Genomic DNA, 26,007 nt, shown 5'->3' on the forward strand with positions numbered 1-26,007 from the left:
CACAGATACACTCAGAGCTAACGCCATCTGTTACATTTTCATTACAGGCTTTGCTTCAAGCTAAGACACTTAAAGCTAATAGACTGCAAATGTTTAAGCTCATACTGCCAACTACACAATGCTCTGATCCGATGTCCGTATTACATTTTAACGACTAATCAGTCCACAGCCATAAATCATCACGGTTCACACCTGGACTTACCACATTTTGGATATTTGACCACATTAGCTGTTAATTTGAAACAACTTTGCAGGCTGTTATACCACGCAGCTTTGAATCTTTTCCTGAATTTGAAATAAATTGAACTTTAAATTATGCCAAATTACCCCTAACAACTAACTGGGTTGGTAATGGCACTGTAATTTCTCATTATTGTACCATTGGAAAGAATAACACAGGATTTCTGTCAGCGATGAGTGAGCGGACTCTTTTGAGGGCACTTGGGTGAATTATCTTTCTTTCCTAAAAAAAAAAAATAGGATAGGCTTGAATAAGCATCTTTAGCCCCCCCTGGGGTTTGGTCACCCGCGAGGTGTGAGGGTTGTTTCAAATAAACTGAAGGCCTCAAGTGCCGTGTGTAAAAATGGAAGGTGCTCTGGTTGTTGAATCTCAAGTGGGTGGCACGGACAAGCTGCCCTCTGGGACCCCCGGGACAATGACCGGGCTGTGTGAAGCGGGATCTGCAGAGTCGAAGGTCACAGGGCCTCTCTTCTCGGGTCTACACCACTAAAGTGACTGTTTAGAGACAACACATAGAAAACAGGGTTTGGTGGGGGGCTGTGATGGGGAGGGGTTGTGTTTGAAGCCTGGGACCAAAAGCGGTCCATCCATCATGTGTCTCTGCAGCCCTTTGGGGACTCAGATCTTTGGAGTCACAGTAAATTGGCCCCATGTACACAGTATATCACCAAGCAAACTATATTTAATCAAGTAAGTATTGTTTATTTTCTTTATTTGCTGAATTTCACCGTTGCCTTTCATCCTTGTATTCTGCAAGGCGGAGTGTGAAATATGTCGTATTTGGGTGGAGTTCATTGTTTGTTTTACATATTTTGTATGCTTACAGTAAACAATGATAAATGTATGGTCCTTCCTGAAAAATTTCATTCCCAAAAGGAGTTGAAGAAACTTTGTCTTCTTTGGTGAAACGCGATAAGAAAAGTTGTTGTACTCCGAGTGCTTGCTTACTCTTCTCACAATTCACAGCATGAAAAGCAACCCTTCCTGTTTATTGTCTGATAAACATATAAAATAACAAATAATCTGACTCGTTTTACAGCCACGCAGGGCGGTGTTTCTTCTGCAGCTTTTGTTCACGGAAAGAATAAAAATCGGTTTAGAAAAATAAAACAAATGACTTCAGGGGTGGTGAAACAAATAGTGCGAGTGATGGAATCAGGCAACGATTTGATAAGTTTTTTCCCTGCTGTTTCTTCAAGTGTCACGGACGCTAACTTCAAACGAAGCAAATGATTTAGTGCGTACCTTTGGCAAGATGGAGCTGCGGCTGTGGGCAAAGAATGGTGCAAGGAAGAAAGCTGGCGTGGATACAAAAGGTGGAAACCATGAACCTCATCTCACACCTTCCCCTCTTTCATCTGCTTCCCCTCATAAGCTGGTATTTTGATTTCTGGATTCCTGGCGAACTGCCCTGTTTGCAATTCAAAGACTTTTCAACAAGAGCATCTGTTTGGGTATTATCATAAACCTGCATGCATCACCACCCCCCATCTCCTCCCTCCCTTTGCTACCTCTTTTCCTGTTTCCTCAGCCTCGTGCACTTGCATGTTTGCGGAAAAGGGGTGGAGATGGTGGGTGCTGGTGGGGCAGGAGGGCTTGTCCGTGACCCAAAGAGTCAATGATACATAAGCCACATGACCAACTAGTCTTCTTATCCACAGCGAGCAGGACTCTCACACACACAGGACTTCCAGCACATTCACAGCTTCACTCAACTTGCTGCCGGCTCTCTGACAGAAGAAAAGAAGAAACACACACACTCACAGACCTCCGTGGGAGAGCTCAGATAAAGACGTGCCTTCAGTCTTATAGAGAGGCGCTGTCACACACTGATATACAAATACAAATTTAGCCAAACACACACACATTCCTAGAAACAGACACACCGGGAAGCAAACAGTCTCTCTCTCTCTCTCTTTCTTCCTCGCTCAGCTGCTCTCTCTTTCTCTCCCCCTCCCATCCACACACACACACACACACTCACACACACACACACAACACTACAGTATATCAGCGAGTGACTAGCGGAGAGCCAGAGGGGAGTGCAGAAATGAATGTGAAGATCCTGACGCTGGTGATTGTGCTCTTGGTGTCTCTGCTGTGTTCTGCCAGTGCTGGTGAGTACACGAGAGGCCAGCCTTGTCGCTTGTCCTCTCCTTCTGCTTCTCTATTTCTTTCTCTGTTTGCCATTTTGCGTGTGCAGGCAGCTGTAGTTGATCAGTTACCCAGCATGGTTAGCCTTGTGTGGGCTCTAAAAGGCAGGAATATCAGCACCTGGTTGTGTACAGTACTGCACTGCAGTGGTTATACTGTCTGCTATTGTACTGCCATAGCTTTCATTGTAAACTTGACTGTGGATTCTGGGTTAGATTGGTTTTTTCCACCCTGCCTCACCTTGATGTGCGCTTCTAAGGCTTGGAGATGAAATATGAGGAGGGCTTTATGTGTTGAGCTGTTCCTGGGTGACAGATATGCATTGCACATGTTCTGTAAAGTGGAGTGATTCTGATTCATTTATGGCTTGATTTATTCTATCTGAGTCTTATGTTAATTATTACAGGACTATGACTGTGCAGCAGGAAAACACAGCACCTATAGATGCGCTGCTTTTTCTGTCAATGGGTAAAACACAGACCTTAGATGCACAGATTGTCTTTCAGCCTTGATGCCTTGTCACAGTAAAATCCTGTAAGCTGCCGTTGTGCTTCTGGAGCCACTGAAGGACTGGTTATCTATTCCCACTGTGGACATGAAATGTCTTTTACCTGGACCAAAAACATGAAGTTAGGACAGCCATACAGAGGTAGGGCATATTCTCTCTGGTGGCTTACAGAGGGAATGAGTTTTGGGAAATGTGGTTTGGGGGCCAGTTTGGAGACTGATGGGCAATCTGCTGATGTGATGCAGGTAACATTATGGTGTGAAAAAACAACACTTAGGCTTGTGTAAATCTAAAGACCAGTCTTGGAATTATCACCTAAACACAAACTACAGTTGCTCAGAAAACACACAGACATCCTGATTTCTTTGTTAAATTCACCCTGAAATGGCTGCATAGACAAGCTGAGGCTGGCTATAGACGTTACCTGATTTAGTATAAAGTGTGTTGCTTGGTGTTGTGTACACAGTGGCTGTAAGAAGCTGTGTAGAGTTCACGGTTGCAAATTGCTGTCCACTCAGTGTATCGATCTATGGCCACAGCACTCATGTCTTCCATGCTCCCCGGCACATTCGTTACAGCGACATGCTATTTTTGTCTGATGCTTCCAGCACATGAGTAAATGGGAAGCAATTATCTAGCATCATAGTCAGTGTCGCTTTTCACGCCCTGCGTGTGGCTAAGCATGTTCCACGCCTGAAAACCCACCGTGCTGCACAAACGATGGAGAAAACAAGGCTGCTGTGCCCCAGGCTTTTATGGTAGCTTATCCCCCTCAACAGTCAAGTCATGCTGCTTATTCTGCAACCTATGTGTTCCCTGCCTGCTACTGTAGTATTACAACAGAGAAGAAGAGGGATAAACGGAGCGAATGAGAGGCAGGGATGCAAGTGTGTTGCAGCGTTGATGGGTGTGGGGAGGGATGCTAGCTGGAGTGTGTCTGCGTAGCACAAGCCTCTGCTACAGTATGCGCTGTCGCGGGAAGGTGTCGGAAGAGACTCTGCATGTAGGCAGTGGGTGTGAAGCCTTTCATCTTGAGACAAATGCTTTTCCCGTTCAGTGGGCTTTCTCTCTCTCAGGCATCTGTGTGTGTATGTCTGAGAATGAAGGGATAGAAGGAGAGCATGTGTGTGTGTGTGTTTGCACTTGATATAGGCCAACGTAGGGTGGGGAAATGTGCATGTGTGATTGTATTTATGGTGCAGATGATTATTAACAAGAACTCCAGCGCAACAGGCAATTCACTCAACAACCGAAAGCTACTTAAAATATTCATTCTGTACACTAAATGAGCTGCTGAGGCCTTCTCTGTGTAATATTAGCATCCTTTAGCAGTGCACTTCAACTACCCATCCTCGAAAAGCACTCTGGCCTGACATGTGGTATTCATAATTCATCCTGACGCCGAACACTCTTCCTCCCTCTGTGGAAGTCTCGGGACCGGCATGTAAACAGTCCTCATTCTCAAAACATGTCTGTCACAGTCTCTTACATGATATCAAAAGCTTCACTTTTCCCTGCAATGGAAACACCCTGTCAGTCTCCACCAAGAGACTCGTAAGATAAAAAACAACAGCAGCTGGCTCAGACATGCACACACTCACCCATGCACACATATACACAAGTGTAATTTTGCAGCCTGAGTGGAACAGGTGAGGCTGTCGTGAGTGTGAAGAAGGCATGGGGCCCAGATCAGAGCTAATCTGAGGGAGAAATCTTCTGTTCCTGAAGAGGGTAATTTTATGAGCACTGTCAGCAGTGCTATTATTCTATATTAAACTTTGATGTATTGTTGGGACTGCTCGGGGGCACCAGCATGCATTCATACTGTACCACCTTAAAGTCTTGCTCAGATGCTCAACCAAGTGTTACGGGTCAAAGTCCAGCCAAAGCAAGAACCACAATACATTCAAACACTCTTTAAGCTGCATAAAGCCATAAAACGGCTTAGTTAGATCTTAATAATTTTGAGAAACCGCATTTATAGATGTAAAAAAATGTAATCAGGAAGCTTTTACTCCTAATCCTCAGTTTTATAATGTAAAGAAGGTCCTTGAGCCTGTGGATGTGATTATGGAGGTAGTGGAGAAAAGAAAAGCAGCAAAACTTTTCCAGATGTCCAGGGATAACACAACAACAGTGGGCAGACAGTTTTGTCGAAGTGAAAACGGTCGAAAGGTTGTTGCACGATTACAGTAAAATCACTGGGTCTTTTCTGAGGAGCAGGAGTTTTTGAGGAGCAGCTTGGTTTGTGTTAAACACACTGCACACCTCACTCTCAGAGACTACATCTGATTCATGGAGAACATAGATTTGATCTTCATGCGTCATTACAAGGAAATAGAGCAAATAATCTACAGAGTGTGTCTTCTGCACACACAAAACCCCAGACAATTCACAGTCAAAATCAAGTTTATAATCTAGAGTCATTCTTCTTCTCTTGTTGGTTTTGTTTTTTTATGTTCTGTCACCTCAAATATTTACAGCATAGCTACAGCTACAATCTGCAGCACATTTTAGGTTTGCAAAGTTGCTTCTGAACAAGCCACAAATCTTCTGGAAGAATTTCCTTTGAGTGGACAAGACTATGGAGTTCCAGTTATTAGGTTGACAATGAACTCAGATTAACTCTAAAGTCAAATATTTGGTGAACTGCCGTCAAATAACCCAGACTTTACCAGTGAGAGGCTGATAACAATATAAAGAAGATGTTTACTTTAAGTTATTGTAACAGTGGTTTTAGTTGATGAGTCATGATGTGTCAACTTTTGTCTTTAGAAATTGATTCTGTAAAGACTGGCCTGATTAGGACAGTACTTTTTATGTTCTGATACATAAAATCTTTAAATTAAAAAGAAGGGTACTTTTTTTATCTTTGCTGTATAACGTTATGATCATTCATCATATCTGTGTTGGCAGGTGTTAGAAGTTACAGTTTGACATCTGACTCAAGTTTGGTTTGATGGGCATCAAGAGGCTCACATTATGCTGCTATAACTGAGACTGAAATTAAGATAAGTCAATTGGAAACTACATATAAAGTTGAAACAGATGGATTAGCTTTTACTAACTCCTGTTATGTTGATGTGTAACTGGATTCAAATCTACCAAGGTGGGGTTTGGTGGCAAAGTTATGAACAAATATTGTCTTATTTATGGTAGAGAGGTCTTTGATTTACCTCAGTTTGGAGAAATAAAGGTTAATTCTGGTCAGGTTGAAAAACTAATGTATAGCTGAAGCAGAGCCTAAATTAAAGTAGATCGCTATTTTCTCAAAACAATTCCAGTTTAACAATTTTTACTGTGAATGCTAATTTAAAAAAAAAATAAAATAGACAGCCATCAGTTTAGCATTAGGTGTTTTTTTCTGTCAGAGATATTACAATATTCCTGCTGGAAACGACTCCATCAGAAGTGCTACAGCTAGTTGTTGCTGCTGCTGTTTGTGCTTGCAAAATGTAAATACCATGACTATAAAACTCTCTGCAAACCGAGGTCTTTCTTATCTGCTCCTATCAGCAGCAGGTAAGATATTAATTGCTTATAACCATTCCACAGACCCTCACTACAAGAGCTCTGAACTGATATTTGTGCTTTATCATGACTTTGATTTATCCAATTCATGTGGAGTTTTTTTTATTATTATTTTTTAAAACTGAATCAAACAACAATATGCAAAGATAATTACTCTGATATCAAATTTGATCATTCAAAGGTTCATGATCTAAAGTTCTGTGTAACTACAGAGAACAGCAAGGCAGTCTTTCTAAAAGGTTTTGTGTGATAAACCCCCTCACGTATAAGTAATATCCTTCATCATGAGTTTTGTGAATGACATCCACTAATAACTGCCATGGGGTTGAAGTTAATGAAGAGATTTAGTGGGAAATCATAGCTCATTTGGTAGGGATATAAGGCTAACCTTTGGGCTAACAGTCTCCAGAGACCTCAGCTGTTGAAGACTTTGGCATATGTGACTGCTGGGCTGCTGTAATGTAATTCAGAACCTTTTGAATGAATAAATCTACTCACTTAGATCTTCCCGTGAGAGCAAATTCAGTGAAGAGGAAAAAAAGCTAAGGGGGGAGTAAAAGACTGTCCAAGAGGCAGAAAAGTAAAGGAGCAGACAGGAAGATGCTTGAGAGGCTGTGTGAGCTTTCAGTGAAGGAAGTCACAGCTACATCTATAAGCTGGATTATCTGTTGATTCTTTTAAAAGTAGTTTGATTTATGGAATAATGACACTTTGCATCTGTACAAGAATTTGTCTGTTCAGTCACTCTTACTTCCTTTCTTTGTGCCTATAGTAGTTTGGACCCTCATTTGAGTTCTGAGACCACAGCTCGGGTTTGGACAAGTGGTAGTGGGGCTATGGAAGGGGTCCTGTGTTAACCAGACCTCATGTGATCACCAGACCCTATCCTCAGACCCGAGACGCTGCTTACAGCTTAATCAGACCCAGATATATTCAGAAACAGCTCTGTTTTCCTCCAGAGTCCAATACTAAAGTGATTTATGACTCCTTTTTTGAACATTAAGTGTTACATTTATAGCGGCAGATCAGATTCCTGATCACAATCTAAGTGGACATTTTTATTAACGTACTGCCAGACCACAGAATAAATATTATGGTCTTTAAAAATGCAGGTGCTTTAGTTATGTTCAGAGCCCTGAATGTGAAAAATTTGACACTTTTGTATTGTGTTGGTGACGTCAGTAAGGTTTGAAATTCATTAATTAGGAGTTATGTAGAAATGAATTATTCTGAAAGATCAAATGAATATGGTGAAGATGGTAGTGTCAATTAGATCCATTGCAAAAATAGCAGGATTCAGTCGATCTTGTGCTCCCACTGGGCTCTGCCTAAACTCTAAGCCTTCAGGTAACAGGATGTGCATGTCTCCCTTTCTTTAAGAATTATGGGACATGTTAGTAAACCTCATGTGGTTTAAAACTGTCAAATACCTTATGTTCTAGACCTAAATTCTATAAAAAATAGGATCTACAGTCTCTTCAATCTTCCTCACAACTGGGTTCCTTCTGTGACAACACAGAAATGAAATCATGCATTATTCATCTAAACTTTCTTTGATCACAAGTGTTATTTTCCCTGGGAGACTACTTCACACATACATACACTTAAATGCTGGTCAATCAAATGATCTGCATCTGACTAATAGCATGGATCTCCCCTCGTAGTGTTTCCTGGATCAGGACGGGGCCCTCGCTGTGTCCCTCTGTTTCCGTCTCTGAGGAGGACAGGGCCTCTCCCCCTCCAGACCCCTGAACATGAACAGATGTTTGTAAAAACAGAAGACTGTGGGATTCATAAACATGCATCAACAGGATGTTTTTATCCTAGCCCTATGAACACAGCAGGCCAATAAACCCTGAGCTACAGCTCACCTGCAGACCTTCTGCAGCTGAACATGTCAGTGAAAGTTTTTTACAATTTTCATTTCCTCACAAAGTTTCTGTGACGAATCTGATTATCATGTTTCACTGCATTGCCTTCACCCAGAGGGTATTTTTTAACTGTGCATTACATGCTAAAGAAAAAAGTAAAGCAATTAGCTTTTAAGAAAAATTCTGATTGTATAAAACAAATGCTACAAATAAAACAAAACAAGTGTACCATTAAAATAAAAGTAAGTAATTTAATGAAAAATCTTTGTTTACAGTAACTTGGTATTAAAAATAACTATACACTGTAGATCTGGTTACGGTTGTTATGGTTTAAACACCTACATGAATACCCTAAATCTAATTACAGTCTTTTAATAAAAATGAACACAATTAAATTATATTACTGTTTTTTTATTTAAACTTCAAATGGTTTTAAAAATTACAATGATAATTTGTGACAGAAAAGTAAAAACTGGTATTTACAGCAAAACGGCCATAGCTGCAGATGCCAGATTTTTATTGTAAAAACTACATTGATGATGTATGATGTAATCATTAAGTTTGGCTTAAAGCATTACATATTTTAAGAAACCTAAGCGATAAAGCAAAATAGTTACACAATAAACACATGCATCTTTTCCACATTTAGGCATATCTCTGTGTCTGTATCTGAAGATGACAACAGCACTTTTAGTGTTAGTCTTTCCATTTTACTATTAAGTCTCTGAGTTATTGCTTTGTACTCAAGTTTGGTTGAGGGTGAAACAGTCTGATGCAATGCTGCTATTTTCCTTTAACAATACAGTGTATGCTTTAGGGAGACCCGATGGTCTCCTCAGGCTTTAAAAGCTGCAGTGAACCCTACACAGTGATGCCTTTCTGTTTCTCTCCCTTTTCTCCCCCCCCCCCCCTAATGGTAGAAGACATGCAGGTTCACAGCATGGGGGAAGTGATGACACAGGTGAGGGAGGGGGGCTGTGTTTCACATCTGATTTGTGTGTCCATGGAAACGGACGGTTGGAGGATCCCTGTACCCTTGACGTGCAGTCTCTGGAGATCAGGGCAACGGTTGGTATCCTCACCTACCTGCTGTACCTGTCACTGTAAGGTTAACTTTGCCACTGTTATCGGAAACAGCAACCCCAGCATCTCTCCTGCTCCTCACCCTCTGCTGTTTGGCACATGGAGTGGAAAGTTGTGAACAGAAATCTCTCTGTGGAGTCATTTTATTTTTGCATCATGTTTTGTAGGCTCCAACCTGCAGTAACCTTGTAGCCACAAATTCACCTCTTCAACTGGAGTGGGATTGTGAATAAACCATCAGGCAGTCAAGTGGTGAGGGGAGTCAGTGGCTTCATTAGCTGGCTCAATGCTGCTGGCAGGCCCTTTGAACTCACAGCGCTCTGATCATAGCAGAGTATGCAGTCTCACACCTCATCATTTCATACACTCTCTGATTCAGGAGCATATAGCGCCGCACTTCACAGGCAGCAGACTTACTCAAAAGGACATCTGTGGAAAGTCAGAAGCCACAGAGCTGCACGGTTTGTTTTTAATTAGTTTTGAACCTTTCAGAGCAGGGTTGACAAGGGGTTAAGCTTAAAAGCTTCAGTAATGGGAGCAACTTCTCATGCACTTTGGTTTCCTCGGTGGATTTTGTGTAGACAAAGCCAGCCTTCAGCTCAACCACAAGCCTAGCATTATCACACTACAACAATGCTGCATATCAAACAGTCCCCAAATTTTAAAAAAAAAGTGCTTGTGACCAAAATAAACCCCTTCTCCCCTTCCTCCCCTCCCTGTGAGGATCACTCAGAGGCAAAGTGAGGTGGCAGGCAGAAAAGGCTGAAAACATCACAGGCAGTCAGAGGGCTGGTCAGAGAAATTTGTAAAGTGAGAACCTGGTCGATATCAGCTGACAGTGTCATTCTTTTTTGCTCCAAACTGAGCACCATTCACTGTGGCTGCCATGGTAACATAGTCTGAAAGTCAGCAAGCAATTGGTACCAGTTTTTACAAAGGCCCAGACTTACTGGTAGAGACACAATATGCAGCATTTCCGGCACTAAATTCTGGATTGTGAAAGATGAACAACAAAAGCAGTGCCTTCTCGGTAGGCACCCGTCCATATGTGCAGGATGAATGTGTGGGGAGGCAAACAAATCCACTGTTCAATGCTGTAGCAGTGCTGAGGCGTAGGTTAAAAGAATGTTTGGCTTGTATCTGGCACATTTAACACATTTCATCCTGGGCTTAAAAACCCTGATCCCTTAATGTGCTTATGCAGTGGCAGCATCTCTGCTTTTGACATGATTCTGTCTGGATGTGTGGGTTAGTATGTCTGTGGTAATGGCATGCTGTAAGGATTCATTAGCTAAAGCTACTCCTCTCCTTTTAGTGAATGAAGAAGGGAAACACACAACGGAAACAGAAGGCCTGCTTCTCCAACGCCATGGTAATAACCATAGATACACACACCAGGGTATTAATTCTTCCTGTCACCAACTAACAAATATTCTGGTACTCATGCACAAATATCTTGCATACAGACATATTTAATGCCAATTTCTTTTATTTGTTATGCATAAGCTATATTGTTAAGAGATGAAAAATGCTTCAATATTTGTACAAATTAATATCACATCTAAGAGTAAAAAGAATACTAGAACGTTAACTTTATTATTTTTCATTGAGTCATGTTGCAAACAGGGAGAAAATCTCACTTCTGATGAAATAGAATGTGTTGGATGAAAACATAAACCATTGTAAGAATGTCCTGCTTTTCCAAACTCATAATGAAAAAAAAAACACTTTTAAAAAGTGCTTCTGTCTAAATTCAAACAAACTCACAAACACAGCTTTTACATGCTTTTTAAACACAATTGTTTCATGGTGTATAATGTATGCCATGACTTTTAAATTTGTTAAATATGTCTTTGTTATATTATTCGTTAATAACCTCTTAACACAAAAGACGTCAGATTGTTTTCGAGGGAGGTCATTATGCAGGTATTTGATTGATAATGGAGCTAATCAAGGAATATACCACCAAAATGTTTTTAACTCATCCAGGAAAAATATTATTGCAATTCATCTTAAAAATGTACCCTGAAAATCATGCAGAAAAAGGTTTGGTTTCGTCCATCCTGTCATCAACACAAAAAACTTTTATCATGAATGTCTGATGATGAAACATCCAATAGTTTGTTTGCAACACAAAAAGTGACAGTATACTGAGTGTTTCATACCAAATCATCCCTTTGCTGTTATTCAAATTTTGACTTATTCAGCTTCAGTTTAAAATATTTTGGTGTCTAAAGTCAAAACAAAATCTAATAAAAGATTTTGCATAACTTGAAGGAATGCATCTCGCCCACTGTCATTTGCATGCCAAAGTTTGAAACAAAGATTTTAAATAATCTCTTCGCATTTAGAGATGAGTTTCAGCTTCAACCACAACATATTTTAGCTAAATATCTGAAAAAAAACCTGACATAATTTTAGCCATCTTTGTTTTTTCTAAGGTTAATTAGCTGTGGTGGCCACACTGAATCAAGCTGACTCCAAACATTAATCAGTTGTGGATGACATCAAATAATTACTTTCTGAGAGTTTCTTTCAAATTTGTCCACTGGTTCATGAGATATTTTGCTATCAGACAGACAAACAAATGCATGCATGCACACATAGAGGCGATTACATTATATTCCACCTTTTGTTGCAGCAGGTGATAACCAAACTAAAGCATCGTCTCACATTTGAACAAATCAATTTCCATACTTGGAGCTTTTTGTTTACTTCTAAAGATACATTCATACAAAACGCAGTAAGCAGGATGGAGAGATATCAGGTAAGCAATGAACCAAGTGTGGAGAAAACACACAGAGGAGAGATTAGATTTGAAAAGCTCAGTCGACCGTGAAAATGATCTATGGGATTGCACACGACAGATTCATGATGGGTTTGATGAGAGATGAGCAACACTGGTAAACAAACAAGAATAATTCAAGAGGACAACAAATCAATTTGCAGTGACAAAGAAAATTAAATGCAGCTGGGATGACATTTTTGCGGTCATTCTTCATTGTGCATTTTCTATATTTGATGTTTGGCCTCTGTGCACTTGTTGCTGTAGTTTGACTTCCAGGCCAGCACAGTTTAATCTGTCGGTGGCAGAAAAACCATTACACTGTGGATTCATTTACAAGTGCACACATTTGTTATGTGGCTGTTTTGGCAGTTGATGCACATAAATCAGCTTTACAACTATTAATAAGCAGCTCCTGCCCATTTGCCATGCTGAGTTTCTGCACTGACACGGCCCTGTGATGTATAGTTTGTTCCTGCCAGACATCAGGGCAGCTGATGAACTTGGCATCGAACTAGAGGACAGACACTTTTCTTTACTCATCCTACTGGATCGACAAGCAGAAGATGGATATCTCTCTCTGGGCTCCACTGATGGACTGTTGCAGAATCAACAGGGATAAAGTGTCAGAACTTTCTGTAGGGCCGTAATTAGACAAAGAGCGGGACCATTTGAAGAAGACAACAACAGAAATCACACAAGTCGTTGGTGAAACTAGGACAGGGGAATATGGAGCAGCCATGCAGCTATTCATCATTAGTAGAGTTTGTGCCACCATCTAAAACTCTCTTTTCTGACTGATCACTTTTACCTCGGCCCATATACCCACTCACCTTATATGTAGCAGCATCGCAAGGAGCAGTGGCAGCAATAACAAAGCATTCCTGAAATTCCCCCTTTATTAAACTTTAATTAAGGAATTACCAAGTGAGGGAAGATGTGTTGAGATATGTCAGAAAGAGGGCAAAACGGGGGGTCCAAGGTCACAGGGGTTGAGATAAAATGCTTCTTATTGTGTTTGACCAGCTGAACATAAACATTATAAGATCAGACATGATACCAGGGTAACTGGGTCTTGTTTCAAAGCAATAAGATCATGGAGATTTCTTTGTTTTTAGAGATGAAATGTGCATTATCCACTGATCTATACATCCTGCAGACACAATCAAAAGATCGTATTCAAGAGCATCGGTTTCTGCCACATAGTTCCACCACCAACTGGTTGAGACAAAAAGCTACTTGTCACCATATATTTCCCTTTCCCTCCAGTCTGCAAGAGTTAATCTATACTGCCAGTCTTATCACTAAGGCTGGCTTATTTTTAGAAGCTTTCATTACACTTTTCTCTCCTGTAGCCAGATAGGATAGGTTGAGATTTGTCAGGAGAATCGTGAAATGCTCTCCCTTGAAAGCCCAGTGCGGAGCTGTGGCTGACAGCTTGCATTGACAGGAGACATCTAAATTGTCTCATTATGGACCTGGATTATGACAGGCTGAGCCACCCGGAGATGAGTTGTGTGAGCCGAGGTACAATTACTTTACCAACTTGCACTGCAGTGTGAGAATGTGTGTGTGTGCGTGTGTGTGTTTCACGGGGTTTTGAGCACTTTTTAAAGTAGACTGTAACCTAAACACCAGCTGAAGTTTGGCACTGGGGTTTAAAGCCTTATGGTTGAAACAAATTGCTTGTTGAATGGGCAAACAGCTTCTTTCCAAAGTTGTTTCAGTTTTGACCCTTTTTCCCCCACTTCATGACAGTTTCAGTTACGCGAGAGGAAACAAACTTTGTTTGTTTTTATTATGTGCATTTATCTCCATTTCCTGAATACCTGTGGTGCTTTGCACGTCTTGTTTATAATAAGAATCTCTTATATTAACTGAAACAACATCTGCAGGTGAACTTTTTAAACAAACTAGTTTTGTTTTTAAGTCCGCTGGCATTCTTGTGTTTCTGTGTGATCTGCATCTAAATGAAGAGGGTGTTTTTTCACGGGGCAAATCAAGAGAAACGGGACCTCCTTATAAATACTTCTGTCAGCCTCAAAATCTACTCAAACACATCCAAGCTCCTGGGTTTGAAAGAAATAAACTGAATGCCCCCAGACAGTGTCAATGTCCTTTATTCACAGTGTATCTGGAACAATAACAATAGGATAATGTACAGATTAAAGCTCCAAAAGGGCAAAAATGGGCTTTAGATGTGGAAATATGCAGCTAACTTTTGTTTTGTTTTGTTTTTCTGCTGAAATGAATTAGCCTACTGTTAGCCCACAAATATACTGTGTAATACGGATACGGAAGAAGATTAGTGTGGAAATGGAACATCAGATGTCTGGCATTTCAAGGCTATTCAGAGAAAACATTCAGCAAGCTGTCTGGCTCTGCATTTCATCATTTCAATCTGAAAGCTTGAAATTCTCCTCTTCTTCCTTCTTTTTAAGTTGTTCTTATAAATCAAAAGCTTTTATGGAGCTACAGCTGAAAGTTATTGTTAATAAAGGCTCAAGAAAGACTTTGCCTTTCTTCTAATTGTGTTTTGATTACTGCACTTGAAGAAAGTTGCACTCTGTTAAAGAAAAAGATCTTATTTTTTTAGACTGACTCCAGGATGTTAAAATCAGCCCAAAAATTTCAGCCATTTGGCACCTTAGGGCTGCAGCTGTAGCTTGTCCGTTTACCAGCTCACCAACTGATTAAAAGAATCTTAAGGAAACTGCAAACCTTAGCATCATCTCTGCTTTTCTAAGCTGCTCAGCTGCTACCCTCGGTACGCTTTTTGCTTTTACAAGTCTCTGCAGTCAACTGGCTGACTTATCTTAAGCTGCGTCCTCACCCAGGATGTTGTAAAAGCCAAAGAAGGTCATTCTCTGGGGAATTCTAAAAATGGTGCCAGCCTCTCAGAGGGGAGGAGACAGGAATGTCATGACCTCTTGTGAATAATGCCAATCAGCTTTCTGATGAGAGATGCACAAAGAAAAAGTGAAAAGCTGATGGGGTTTGGCTGTGAACGGGCTGTTGTCTCAAATTCAAACATAAAAGTTTAGAAAGGTCAGAAGTATGCATGGTGTATTCCAGGAGAAGTCTGATTATATTAAAATCACTGATTTTAAACTTCTGTTGAAAGAAGTTTGATTATAAGGAATGTAGGACTGTTTTCACTCAGCTTTGCTTCAATAACTCCTCAACTCAGGAGATGAATTGATTAAAAACACAAATTCATCACTTTATAAATGTGGGATCAACATGTGGTTGTTTAATATTTAACCACTTATATGAGTTTTATTGCTTTTTCCTAAATTTCACTTGCCCTGACACATCTTCCATGTTTTATAAAGACGCTGCGAAACAAAGGACGTCTGTCAGTTTGCATTAGGTTGAGAGGTCACACAGGCACTTGGGGTGAACCAAACCACGGGGAAAAAGGAGCTTAAGGGGATCAGGCCTCACTTATTGAAAGATGACTGAAAACATCTGGGATCACTCTCAAACACACGCAGCTGGGACATCCACACGCCACGATTAAACTCATCCCCGAGCTTCCACCAAATCCTTCGACACGATGCACCTCCACAAGGCGTGATGTGTGTCGTTTGTAAACTCCAGGGAAAGTGATGGAGACATGAAACACGAGGGTTGAGTTTCTCTCCTCTGCCTCCTTGTGTTGGACAACATTGACCTGATGAGCAACAATACTGGGTGGGCTTAAAGGCAGCTCACACACACTCTCACACACATCCATTCAGACTTGTCTCTGGTTTCCTCATCCATTACCCATCTGATCCCTGTTAGGATTTTGCTACATATTTGCTTTAAGCTCTGACGGATTTGGCTCATGAGCACATTGGTATACCCCGAGTTAGAAGAAGTTTTGTAACATTATCTAATGCTGAAACATTTTTTTGTGTGTGTGTCTAATTGAACACCCCTCTGTGTGTGTGTGTGTCCTCCAGGTCCCATGGCCTCCACAGAGCATGGCAGAGGGCTGGAAGAGACAGCTACAGTGAGAAAAATGGCCCAGCAGAATCCTGTGAGAGGTGGTCAGACCCACAGACCAGCCAAGAGAAGACGCCCACGGCCCCGTCTTTCCCACAAGGGGCCCATGCCGTTCTAGAGCAAGGTGAGTTTCGCCAACAACAAACCGTCAATAAAACAATCACTGTCGCATAGCGGAAAGGCCTCTATCCTCTATGGAGTCTTTTAACAAAACAATATGCCTGTCTTAGCTGCGTCTGCCCAGCAGAGCAGTTTTCTGTCAAGTCAGGGTTGCAAACTTCTCAAGAGAATACAAAAAAAAATACCTTTAAAAATATTAAATCATAACTGCTGACTATACTTGTGAGGAAACACAGCTTCATGGAGGGATTAAAAAAAATACAAGTTCAGTGCTGAAATACTTTGTTGGCAGAATTAGTTCTGATGTTTTTGATGACAAACTGAAAAAGTTAACATGAACACTGGAAACTTAACGACTACTGCAGTCGGACCAAAAGTCAACTGAAGGATGTTATTGTTGGCTCTGAAAGCTTGTTCCCTAGCGGACTGGTGGACTTAGCCTACCAGCTTGAATACCTGCCTAAAATGACAAAGTTTGTGTTAAAATCTCTGTCATTTATTTCCTATCACAGAAGACATTTATTCTTAGAAACCTAACCACTCTTCAGAAGGAATAAATCTTTACTCTCTGCATGATTAAGTAAATGAAAACCTTTTCTCCAAAAATAATAATTTGTAGAGTTGGATTTCACGGCAGCAACAGTTTTTTTGCACAGGGAATGTTTAACTTGCTGTCAGGAAAAACAAGATAATGTTTCACCTGACAACTTTTCATAGTTTTATTTTATTCTACACTGAACACAAACAGATTTCAATCAAATCAAATGACACAGAGGAACTAAAATGCACTGCAGATGAGTAGAAATAACTCAATCAAATGTATATTCAGGTTTAAACTTATGGATGTTGGTGTGAGAGGCAAGAGCAGCACATTCACATCTCTTCCAGACAATGTGAGAGACAGGGAAACTCGCCAAGACACAATATCCCTGCAGGAGGTCTCAACTGATCCACACTGACCTGCAGAGGTCCACCGTAAATTAAATCCATTGTGAGAAGTGGATTCAGCCAGAGAGTGTCAAAGCATTGTTAATCAGTTTTAAAGGAGACATGATCAAAGCTGTCGAAGTTTGGAAATTCTGCACCCAGAGATGTTTTACAATCTGTAGAAAATTATGGACAATCAACATTTATTGTATTTTTCTGAACTGGGTTAAGCCTCTTTAAAAGCAAGACTCCAGAGACTCATAACAAAGGTGAAAACAGTGAGCCAGGATAGTAGCACTTGAAGGACAAGATGGGTCTTAAAACTTCTCTCTGCCAATAAAATGTGAGAATCCTCTCACTGAGTTGAGTGTTTAGAGCTGATGCTCGGTGCCAGAACGCTGGCCAAGTAATAAAAGGAGTTTCAGGAAGCTGTGAAGCTCTGTAAAAGTGAACGGCTCAGTGAGTCACAATGCTGTCTCCGCAAACACCACTTAAACCACAACATGCTGAAGATTTCCTTTTTTTGTTCGCCTTCTCTCAATGGCTCCGCTCATTATTGTTGAGTTCATAGTTCACTCCATTCAAGGAGGGTTTTTTTTCCCATATGTACCGAGCACAAAAGTAAGGAAATTTGTGTTTGGTTTATTATTTCTTTGTTGTAACAATGCTTTCTGGCAATAAATCTTACACTGTTGGAAAGCCTGTTTATTTTCTTCTAAACGCCGCCACATTTGCTGGGAAAGTGCATTTGTGGGTTGAGCAGCAGAGTTGAGTTTGTGGGTTGCTTCCACAAAAAACTTGCAAAATCTTCTCTGCCAATCCCAAACAACGTATTCTGCTATTGACTCTTGTTTGGTGCTGTGTTGATTATTGGATTGAAGTCTGACGAAACAAGACATATTGGCAATTTACCATTTTATTCATTTAACAAACAGGGGTCTCATGAGCCTGTGGAAGGACCATACACAGCCACATCAGCCTGGCATCTCCTCCTAATGCTGCTCACCAGCTTGGTCACACACTGCTGCGGGATGGCATCTTATATTTCAACCAAAATTTGCTGCAAATCAAACAATATGGTTGTGTTGGTCACTCTGGACTGAACAGCACACTAAGCTGATCCCACAGGTGTTCAATGAGACTTGGGTCAGGACTGCAGGCAGGATAATCCATCCTCTCCACTCCCAAATTGTAGAGGTAGTCTCTGATGATCCCTGCTCTGTGGGGGCCAGCGTTGTCATCTTGGAGGAGAGTTTGGTCCCAAAGTGTGGAGATAAGGGATTGCCGCTGGTTGTTCTGGGATACCAGAAGCTCAAAACAAGAGTCAGTAAAAGAATAAGCTGTTTGGCATTGGCAGAGATTTGACAGGTTTTTCATAGGCGCAACCCAAATATTGAACTCTGCTACTTAAACCACAAATACATTTTCCTAATAAATGTGTCTCCATTTAAAGGGAAATAAACAGAATTATAAGATTTGTTGCCAGGAAAAATTGTTACAACAAAGAAATAATCAACCAAACACAAGTTTCTTCACTTTTTCCACAACACTGGAAGCTAAGCTGTCATTAGTTGTATTTTAGTGATTGTGCTTGAGTCTACAAAAAAAAGTCTTTTTTTTTCCAGTAGAGTTTGATCACAGACTGACAGTGAGAATTAAGCCTTCATGAGACCTGACATCTAGCATGAGCTTGTCTCCAGTTCTAAAACATCAACTTGAAAGGTTCTGTTCTTCCTCATGTTTCCTGCTTTGTTCTCCCGCCTGTGCTGATGGTGGGAAAACCACCTCTGAAAACAGCTGGAGATGCAGTTTGTTTGATCAAAGCTAGACTGAGACTCGAACACAGACAGACTGTGTCATTACCGGACCGAACAAAACTGCAACACTGTTTATATGAGGGTAAAAACACAATGATTTCCTTGACATTGTCCATCCTGCTGCCTGTGCCATTTAGCAACATCACCCCATTTCAGTGTCAAAGGCAGCTCATCTTTTATTCTCTATGACACCTGAGGCAACTAGGATTTTTCATCATTACACATTCCAGATGTGAGCAGCTCTGAGAAGAAAGATTGCAACCTGGGTCAACCTCTTTGAGCATCTAAGTAGACTCAGATTAAACCATGCTATTACAACTCCTGGATCTAAGACATGCCGGTGTCCAGAAGACAACAGGATATTACAGATTTAAAGCCACGGGGAATTTGTGGAAACCCCTCGTGGCCTTGAGTGTGAGAAAACTCAGTGAACGAGTCTTTGAAAGTTTCCCACCAAAAGACTGTGGAGCACAGGTCTGTTTCTCCTCCCATAGACTCACAAGGTGATGTAGTATGACTTTGAGAGTTTGTAGTGACATCATGTGAAAAACACAAAAACAACAACAAATAGCAATGGAGGAGATCAGTTGCTCCATAAATCAGTTCACATCACATTACATGAGAATGAAAAATGCTGTTTTGAAAGAAGAGCAGGGTTTTATCAGTAAATGGACCATGTTGTTTGAAATTCCCAAAATATTCACAGAAAAGGAGACGATAAAAGATGAGAGAAGATAAAAAAAAGTATATTGTTGAGTAATGATCCCATCTCCAAACTATGGTTTAATGTTGGGTTTGTGTTCGACAGCAAGATATACAAATGTTTGTCTTACTCCCTGCTGCCCTGTCCAATCAAACATCAAGGAATCTGGTTGGAACATGTCTGAGGTGTTGTTTTCTTCAAGGTTTGCGTGATAACAGACAGAAAGCTTGAACAGGAGCTCACTGAGGGTCACCCTTATTGCAGAGGATGTTGAATGTCTGCATTGTATAAAGGAAGATGACGATTTTACGTCCTCTGAAAAGCATGCTTTTCTTTTTCTATCTCCTGTTGCCGTGCTGACATGACTTCAAATGACATCAGTCTTTGTGCAGACAAGTGGCAGAGCAGAAAGACAAGCTTTAAGAAATTTTCAACTCAAATCTGATAAAGCATACGAGGCTGGATGTTTCACAAATACCTCCATCTGTGAGAGAAAGTCAGGATCTTGGAAACCATTTGAATATGATGTCTCTTAGCAAAATGAAACAAAAATAAAATTAAATAACAAAATAACAATGTTAAATTAAAAATAAAATACAATATGTCCCATTAAACTAGTGCAACAAACTATTGACTGCTTACTTTTTAAGTGCTTGATACAAGTATAGATTTTTAAGCCTTGTCATGTTTTCTGTAGGAATATTATTTAGATAAACTTGTACAAACTATAATCCTACCTAAAACTGTAACTATTCTGTTTTTATTGCATGTAACTTGCAGTTTCAAAAGTGACTCATCCATCCAAAATGAATAAGTAAAATCTCTTTCCGTGTCTGTTTCTTTAGTTGTAAATAGCCTGTATTGTCAGGTGACATTTTGGGACAATACAATAAAAATAATAACACAGACTGAATAAAGATCTTATCTAAATGGTTGTAAGATTTTTATGAAACAAATGATGCTGATTGCATTTTGTCTGTGTTTTCCTGCTTTGCAGGCACTGCTTTGAGCGCCCTCCCCCAGGTTCTGATTTCTATGCTCTTCCTTTGCCTTGGGGGGCCTTGCAATGAAGGGCCTACGCTTGCCCAGCCTGAAGAGTGATGTCCATAGCACCTGCTGGTTCTCCAAGCAACTCTGTCCACAAAAAAATCAGGACAAGCCGCTCACCCTCAGCTCCAGGAGGAAAAAAAAGGAGGCAAGGGAAAGTGTGGGTGGGGGGTGTTGAGCCTGAGCTACCAGACTCTATTTCTCTGTCTCTCTCTTTCTCCCTCACTACTTATTTATCTCTGTCTTATCCCAAGTGTTTTTTTTTTTTCTTTTATTTCAATTTTCCTATTATTTTGCTTAATAGAGCCCAATCATAGCGACTTTTCCGAGTGTCTTACACTCTTTGCATGACATGTGGTGGAGAGGGAGCCCAGTCAAAACAATCTGAGTCTTAAAGCATCTGTCACTTCTCCAGGATGTATTCTTCACATGTCTCAGATCCAAGGTTACTTCAGCCGCTGATATTCATTGCTGCGTAGCTACTTAACAAGCAGGTGAGGGTGCTGATCGTGCAGAAGGGCAGTGTCAGTTTTAAAGTTCTGTTATGATACTCTGAGCGTCTGCTGCAAAAGGACAAGATGAGGCATCACCGCAGACTATATTCATCACTTAACTATCATTTTTAATGGTGCTTTGTTCCTTAAAATGTTAGTACGTCCACATGCAAAGTAAAGCTGGACTGAAAAGAAAGCACATTTTATTTAAGCGACAGAATTATTCCCTCGTTTAGGACATTCTGTAATCCAAAGCTATTTTGGTGTTTCTGAACTCATTAACACCTCGGGGAAGGGGGGTTTTCTGACAAGGTTACTGTAAAATGTCCCACCTTGAAGGAGTCCTTTGACCCCAATCCTGTCCCCGATCCCCCCCCGCCCCCAGCCTTTCTCACCGCGCCGCTGCCCTGCGCAGCTGCTCTACACGACTGTTAACTGGCAGCGGCAGTTTGCTCCATCGACAGACCGCCTTTGCCTTTTAATGAAGTGCCAAATAAAAACGTTCTCCACAATGCTGCCAGGAACGGAGGAATGAAAGGTTAGAGCAAAACACATTACCTCTTGTTTGAAGTCTTGATACACTGATACATTATGCATTTTAAATTTCTGCAAACAGATATCCCGTGTCGGGCAAAGTTAGCGAGGGAAACAAGTTGAGGGAGCCATTTCAAAGCAAACGCCGGCTCAGTTGTTAACACGCCACCATGATCAGCCTACCACTAGTGCTCTGGCTGTTTTAATATTCAGCATACGGCAGGTGTGACCCTTTGACCAATATTTATCATAGAAAAGAAACTGCTATGCCTTTCCATCATACTGGAATATATTACTGTTTATGTTTATTTCTGTGTTATAGTTTTATTTCCTTTTTTCTCAGGGTGCTGTGATAGAGGCTTGTACTAGAGCAGTCTATTTTGTGCATTTATTCAACGCAAACATACAAACTTATATGAGCATATTTTCATATACTACATCTTTAATCTCCGTGCATTTATTCACCAATTTAGCCACTATTGTGTTTGGAGATTCAGTCATTTCTACTTACATTAAGTTGGATACAGTTGCCTTTTTAATCTGCCCCTCCACAGCACAGGTGGTCGTGGTTTTGATCAGCACGCTCATTAAGTCCTAAAGTTAATCTTTCTCAGATGGATCTCCACAAGGTTGGCTGGGGCCACTTAGTCTGAGCTCATTGTTAAACTGGCTTAGACTAAAACCACACCCCCCCCCCTTTTCAATCTCCGAACCCCTGCTGATTCAGATTGTAACCATATCACACATTAGGGCTGTGCAGTTTTCTGGTGTCTTCGGCGTGCAGAACAGCTTCCAAAAAGTCTTTTATTCATATATATTCTATGTGGAAGTTTTGCTTCAATTCAAATAGCAAACTCATTTAGTTTAAATCAGTTTTGACCACACAATTATCTGCTAACTGATTGACCCAGATTCCCAACACTTTTTTTTTCCCTCTCGCCATGTTTCATGCAAATATTATAATAAAATGTAGAGTCTTCTCAGTCCCAGCATGAGAAGCTTTTATTAAGAGAGCATCTAAAATCACAGTGGTAATCCACCCAGCCAGGCTCACCTTGATTAAAAATGCATTAAATCCTAGGGCACTGTGAAGTGTAATAATTTCAGTTCTAGCATTATTTTTTCATACCTCCACAGACAGAGATGTAGATTTTATTAATGCTCCTCGGGGGTGAGACGGCTTTGCTCAGGATGTCTTATTGGAGAAGATGATAGGATGAAATGAGCCGGGGATGAAAGTTCAAAGCCGCAGGATGCTGAAAGTAGACTGGGTCATGGCAAGGGGCTCGAATCAATATATCCCCCCCTCCCCATCTCAGAAGTTATTGTAAAGGAGCCGAGCAACGTCTGTATCCGCACTGTTCTTCATGAATGTAACCTCACCATCTGCACCAGCCATGCTGCCCTTTCAGAGACCAGAGCAAACCAAGTTACTCTTTTAAATCTCAGTCTGGTTGTCAGTTATATCCAAAAAACCAACAAAAAACCAACAAAAAACCAAATATCCCACAGATCCAAAGCTTCTGGTGTCAACTAGTCCCAACAAATAGACGTGGCTTTGCTCCAACACTTCTCTGTATGGGTTTGCAAGGCTGCACTTTTTGCAATTCCATTATGCTGCTGGAAAAATACACCCTTAAAAACAAGAGTCTCTTGGTACGGAATGGTTTTCCAGTGTATTGTGACAATTTTCTTTTGTCTGATTCTTGTCTAGCTGGTTGTCCAAAGCTTACTTTTTTGAATACAGTGTAAAAAGCTGTATCTTTTGTGGATGTAACAAAATAGAAAAAAAAGTAGTCTGCAGCACAATATGTCGTGGACACGTGAAAGCTTTCAGGCATTCTCTTCTTGTAGATCATAGCTCACAGCCCTCCCCTGCACATCAGGTTAATGGGCCTGGTGGTGTAGAAGGACAAGCGTGTCCAGGCTAAAACTGAAATGGTAAACCAATACATTATGCTCGGGGAGCAAAACCATTTTCCTTAATGGTCTTTTCCAGCAAGGCTAACACACAAGAGAAACGATTCCTATCCTCTCAACGCCTCTTTTCCAATTCCTCCTCTCTGTGACCATCACAAGGCCTGAGTAATGTTTCTATGCACTTGTCAGCATGTTTTCCTGGTAGAATTTTAGTTTTTGCTCTGTCCCCTTTTTGTTTGTTTGAGTAATTCTGTCCCAAAGCAGTTGTCAGGGAGTGTGTAAGAAGTAAGGATGAGATGTGGATGTGTGTGGAGAAAAGAAGAGTTAGAAGCAGGTTAGTTTAGCCACAAAAAGCTCCCTTAAAAACACAGATCACTTCAGTATTTTTGTTTCTTTTTTAATCTCGTAGCCACTCTATTCTCAGTTCTCTACCAGATAAAATTCCTTTTGATATTTATCAAACATTTCACTGATTGCAGAAGTGGAAGCAGAGCTGGCACGCTACACATTCCATGATTTTACCTTGTGAATCTCTAATCCCATCAAACTGTATCACGTTGGCCTTCGAAGTGGGTGTCTGCAGGATCGAGTGGCTGATATTCAATCAGACACTTTTCCACTGGCTGAGCAATCCAAAGGATAACTAGATTCTAACTCTCATGAGAAATGACAATGATCTGTCATTATCTTGGAGCCTCAAAATGAGACTTCCGACACCCAGAATAGCACAGGCCGCCCCACACCCCCACCCCCGCCTTGATTGCAACACATTCTCCATCTTTGTAACCACTGTGTGCGAGAACAGTCACATTCAAAACAATCTTAGGAGAAATCCAGTCTGTAGGCTCACACAGCATCACACCAGTGTTACTAGGTCTCAAGCAGATTTGAAAGACGATGTATTACTCCTGAAACTTCTCTTCTGTTCATGGTGTGTGCTCATATTACTCACCAGGCCAAATGTACAGTCCCTGTCTCTGTTTCGATGTTGAACTGGGCAAAAATAAATGACATGAATAAATAAATAAAACAAGTGTATCAGAAATGGTTGAAATACTGTGTACATATTTGAACCTTTGGTTTCTAATTTATAAAAGATAAGCTTTAGCTCTTGGAGTACTTATTTTATTTTTTTTCCTTTCATGCGTAGCTTTGTGTTTTTATTTTCTATTTCTGTAAAGTGTGTAAATATATCTTTATGATAATAAGTAATATTAAAAATCTTATTTTAAGAAAAAAAGAAGTGTCCTGTCTTTTCTTTTCTGAATGAAAAGGTATTTTTTGCCAAATAAGAGTCAATGAAATTTATTGAAACTTTTCCTGAAGATTCCTGAAGTTTATTATTTCTAAATATCTTTTTTTTGTAAAAACCTACAAATGTTATAAAGATTACAATGTCAAGATATTCATCTTGATGAGTAAAACATTTGAACTGTATTTGATGTTTCCTGAAGAGTGAGATGATCACAAAGCTCATCATAAACTATGTTTTAAACATATATTTAGAGTTTATTAGATATACTTTAATAGTATTTTGAATTTAATCTATTGGTTGAAAAAGCAGAAAACAGCAGAGTTCACTAAATTCAGAAAGATCTGTGGCCACAGGAGTATGAATGTTTGTACAAAGTCTTTACTTTTGAATAGTCATACTCTCATAAACTAGAACAATAGCAGATTATAAGGGATTTTTTTTATTAGCAAAACTTTTACAGATCAGAGGCAGACTATTGACATGTAAGGAAACATTGGACACCGTATGGGAACCCGGAAGTTAAGTCAGAGCGGGTACAGCATCCCCTTTCCCAGGACAGGTTTCAGATTCACCATGAGTGTGTGGGGGGGCTTAAAGAACCAAATAACAACAGGAATACAAAACATGAATGAACATGAAACATGAATACAAAATACAGCACTCATAAATGTCTACATTAATTCCAAGCAACAAGAGAAGGTGGGGACGTTTGGTCTACCTTATAATGTGTGTGGTTGAGACAGAGCCTGTTAACATCTCCAGGCTCCAGCGTGAGGCCTGAGGATAAACTACTACTATTCCTCAATAATTAGGTCACCAGCTACTTAAAATATAACACTAATGACAAGTGAGGAACCTGAATGCATGTAACTGTTTGATAAAAAAACTGTCAGACATTTTTACAACCAACACTAAACAAAAAATATAATTTACATTGCTTTTTAATCTTACTGTCATGAAAATGATTGGACAGTTTTTAGTGCTTTCGTACATTTTGACCTCAGACCACCCAGTTCAACCAGTC

General features: G+C 40.4%; 1 protein-coding gene across 2 annotated transcripts; it reads left to right on the plus strand.

Annotated features, from left to right (window-relative positions):
• Positions 1-1,882: 1,882 nt before the first annotated feature.
• On the plus strand, positions 1,883-22,505 carry apln (apelin). 2 transcript variants are annotated; one of them, XM_017408455.2, is made up of 4 exons: positions 1,883-2,358; positions 10,704-10,760; positions 16,124-16,290; positions 20,731-22,505. In XM_017408455.2, the coding sequence occupies exons 1-3, from the start codon at positions 2,292-2,294 to the stop codon at positions 16,282-16,284; spliced, it is 285 nt and encodes a 94-aa protein (XP_017263944.1). In that variant the 5' UTR covers positions 1,883-2,291; the 3' UTR covers positions 16,285-16,290; positions 20,731-22,505. The 2 variants fall into 2 exon arrangements, with proteins under 2 accessions (XP_017263944.1, XP_017263945.1); XM_017408456.2 differs by lacking the exon at positions 10,704-10,760 and having other exon boundaries at positions 1,887-2,358.
• Positions 22,506-26,007: the final 3,502 nt, after the last annotated feature.

The sequence above is a fragment of the Kryptolebias marmoratus genome, linkage group LG9 (genome assembly GCF_001649575.2).
Source record: "Kryptolebias marmoratus isolate JLee-2015 linkage group LG9, ASM164957v2, whole genome shotgun sequence".
NCBI classification, from domain to species: Eukaryota; Metazoa; Chordata; class Actinopteri; order Cyprinodontiformes; family Rivulidae; genus Kryptolebias; species Kryptolebias marmoratus.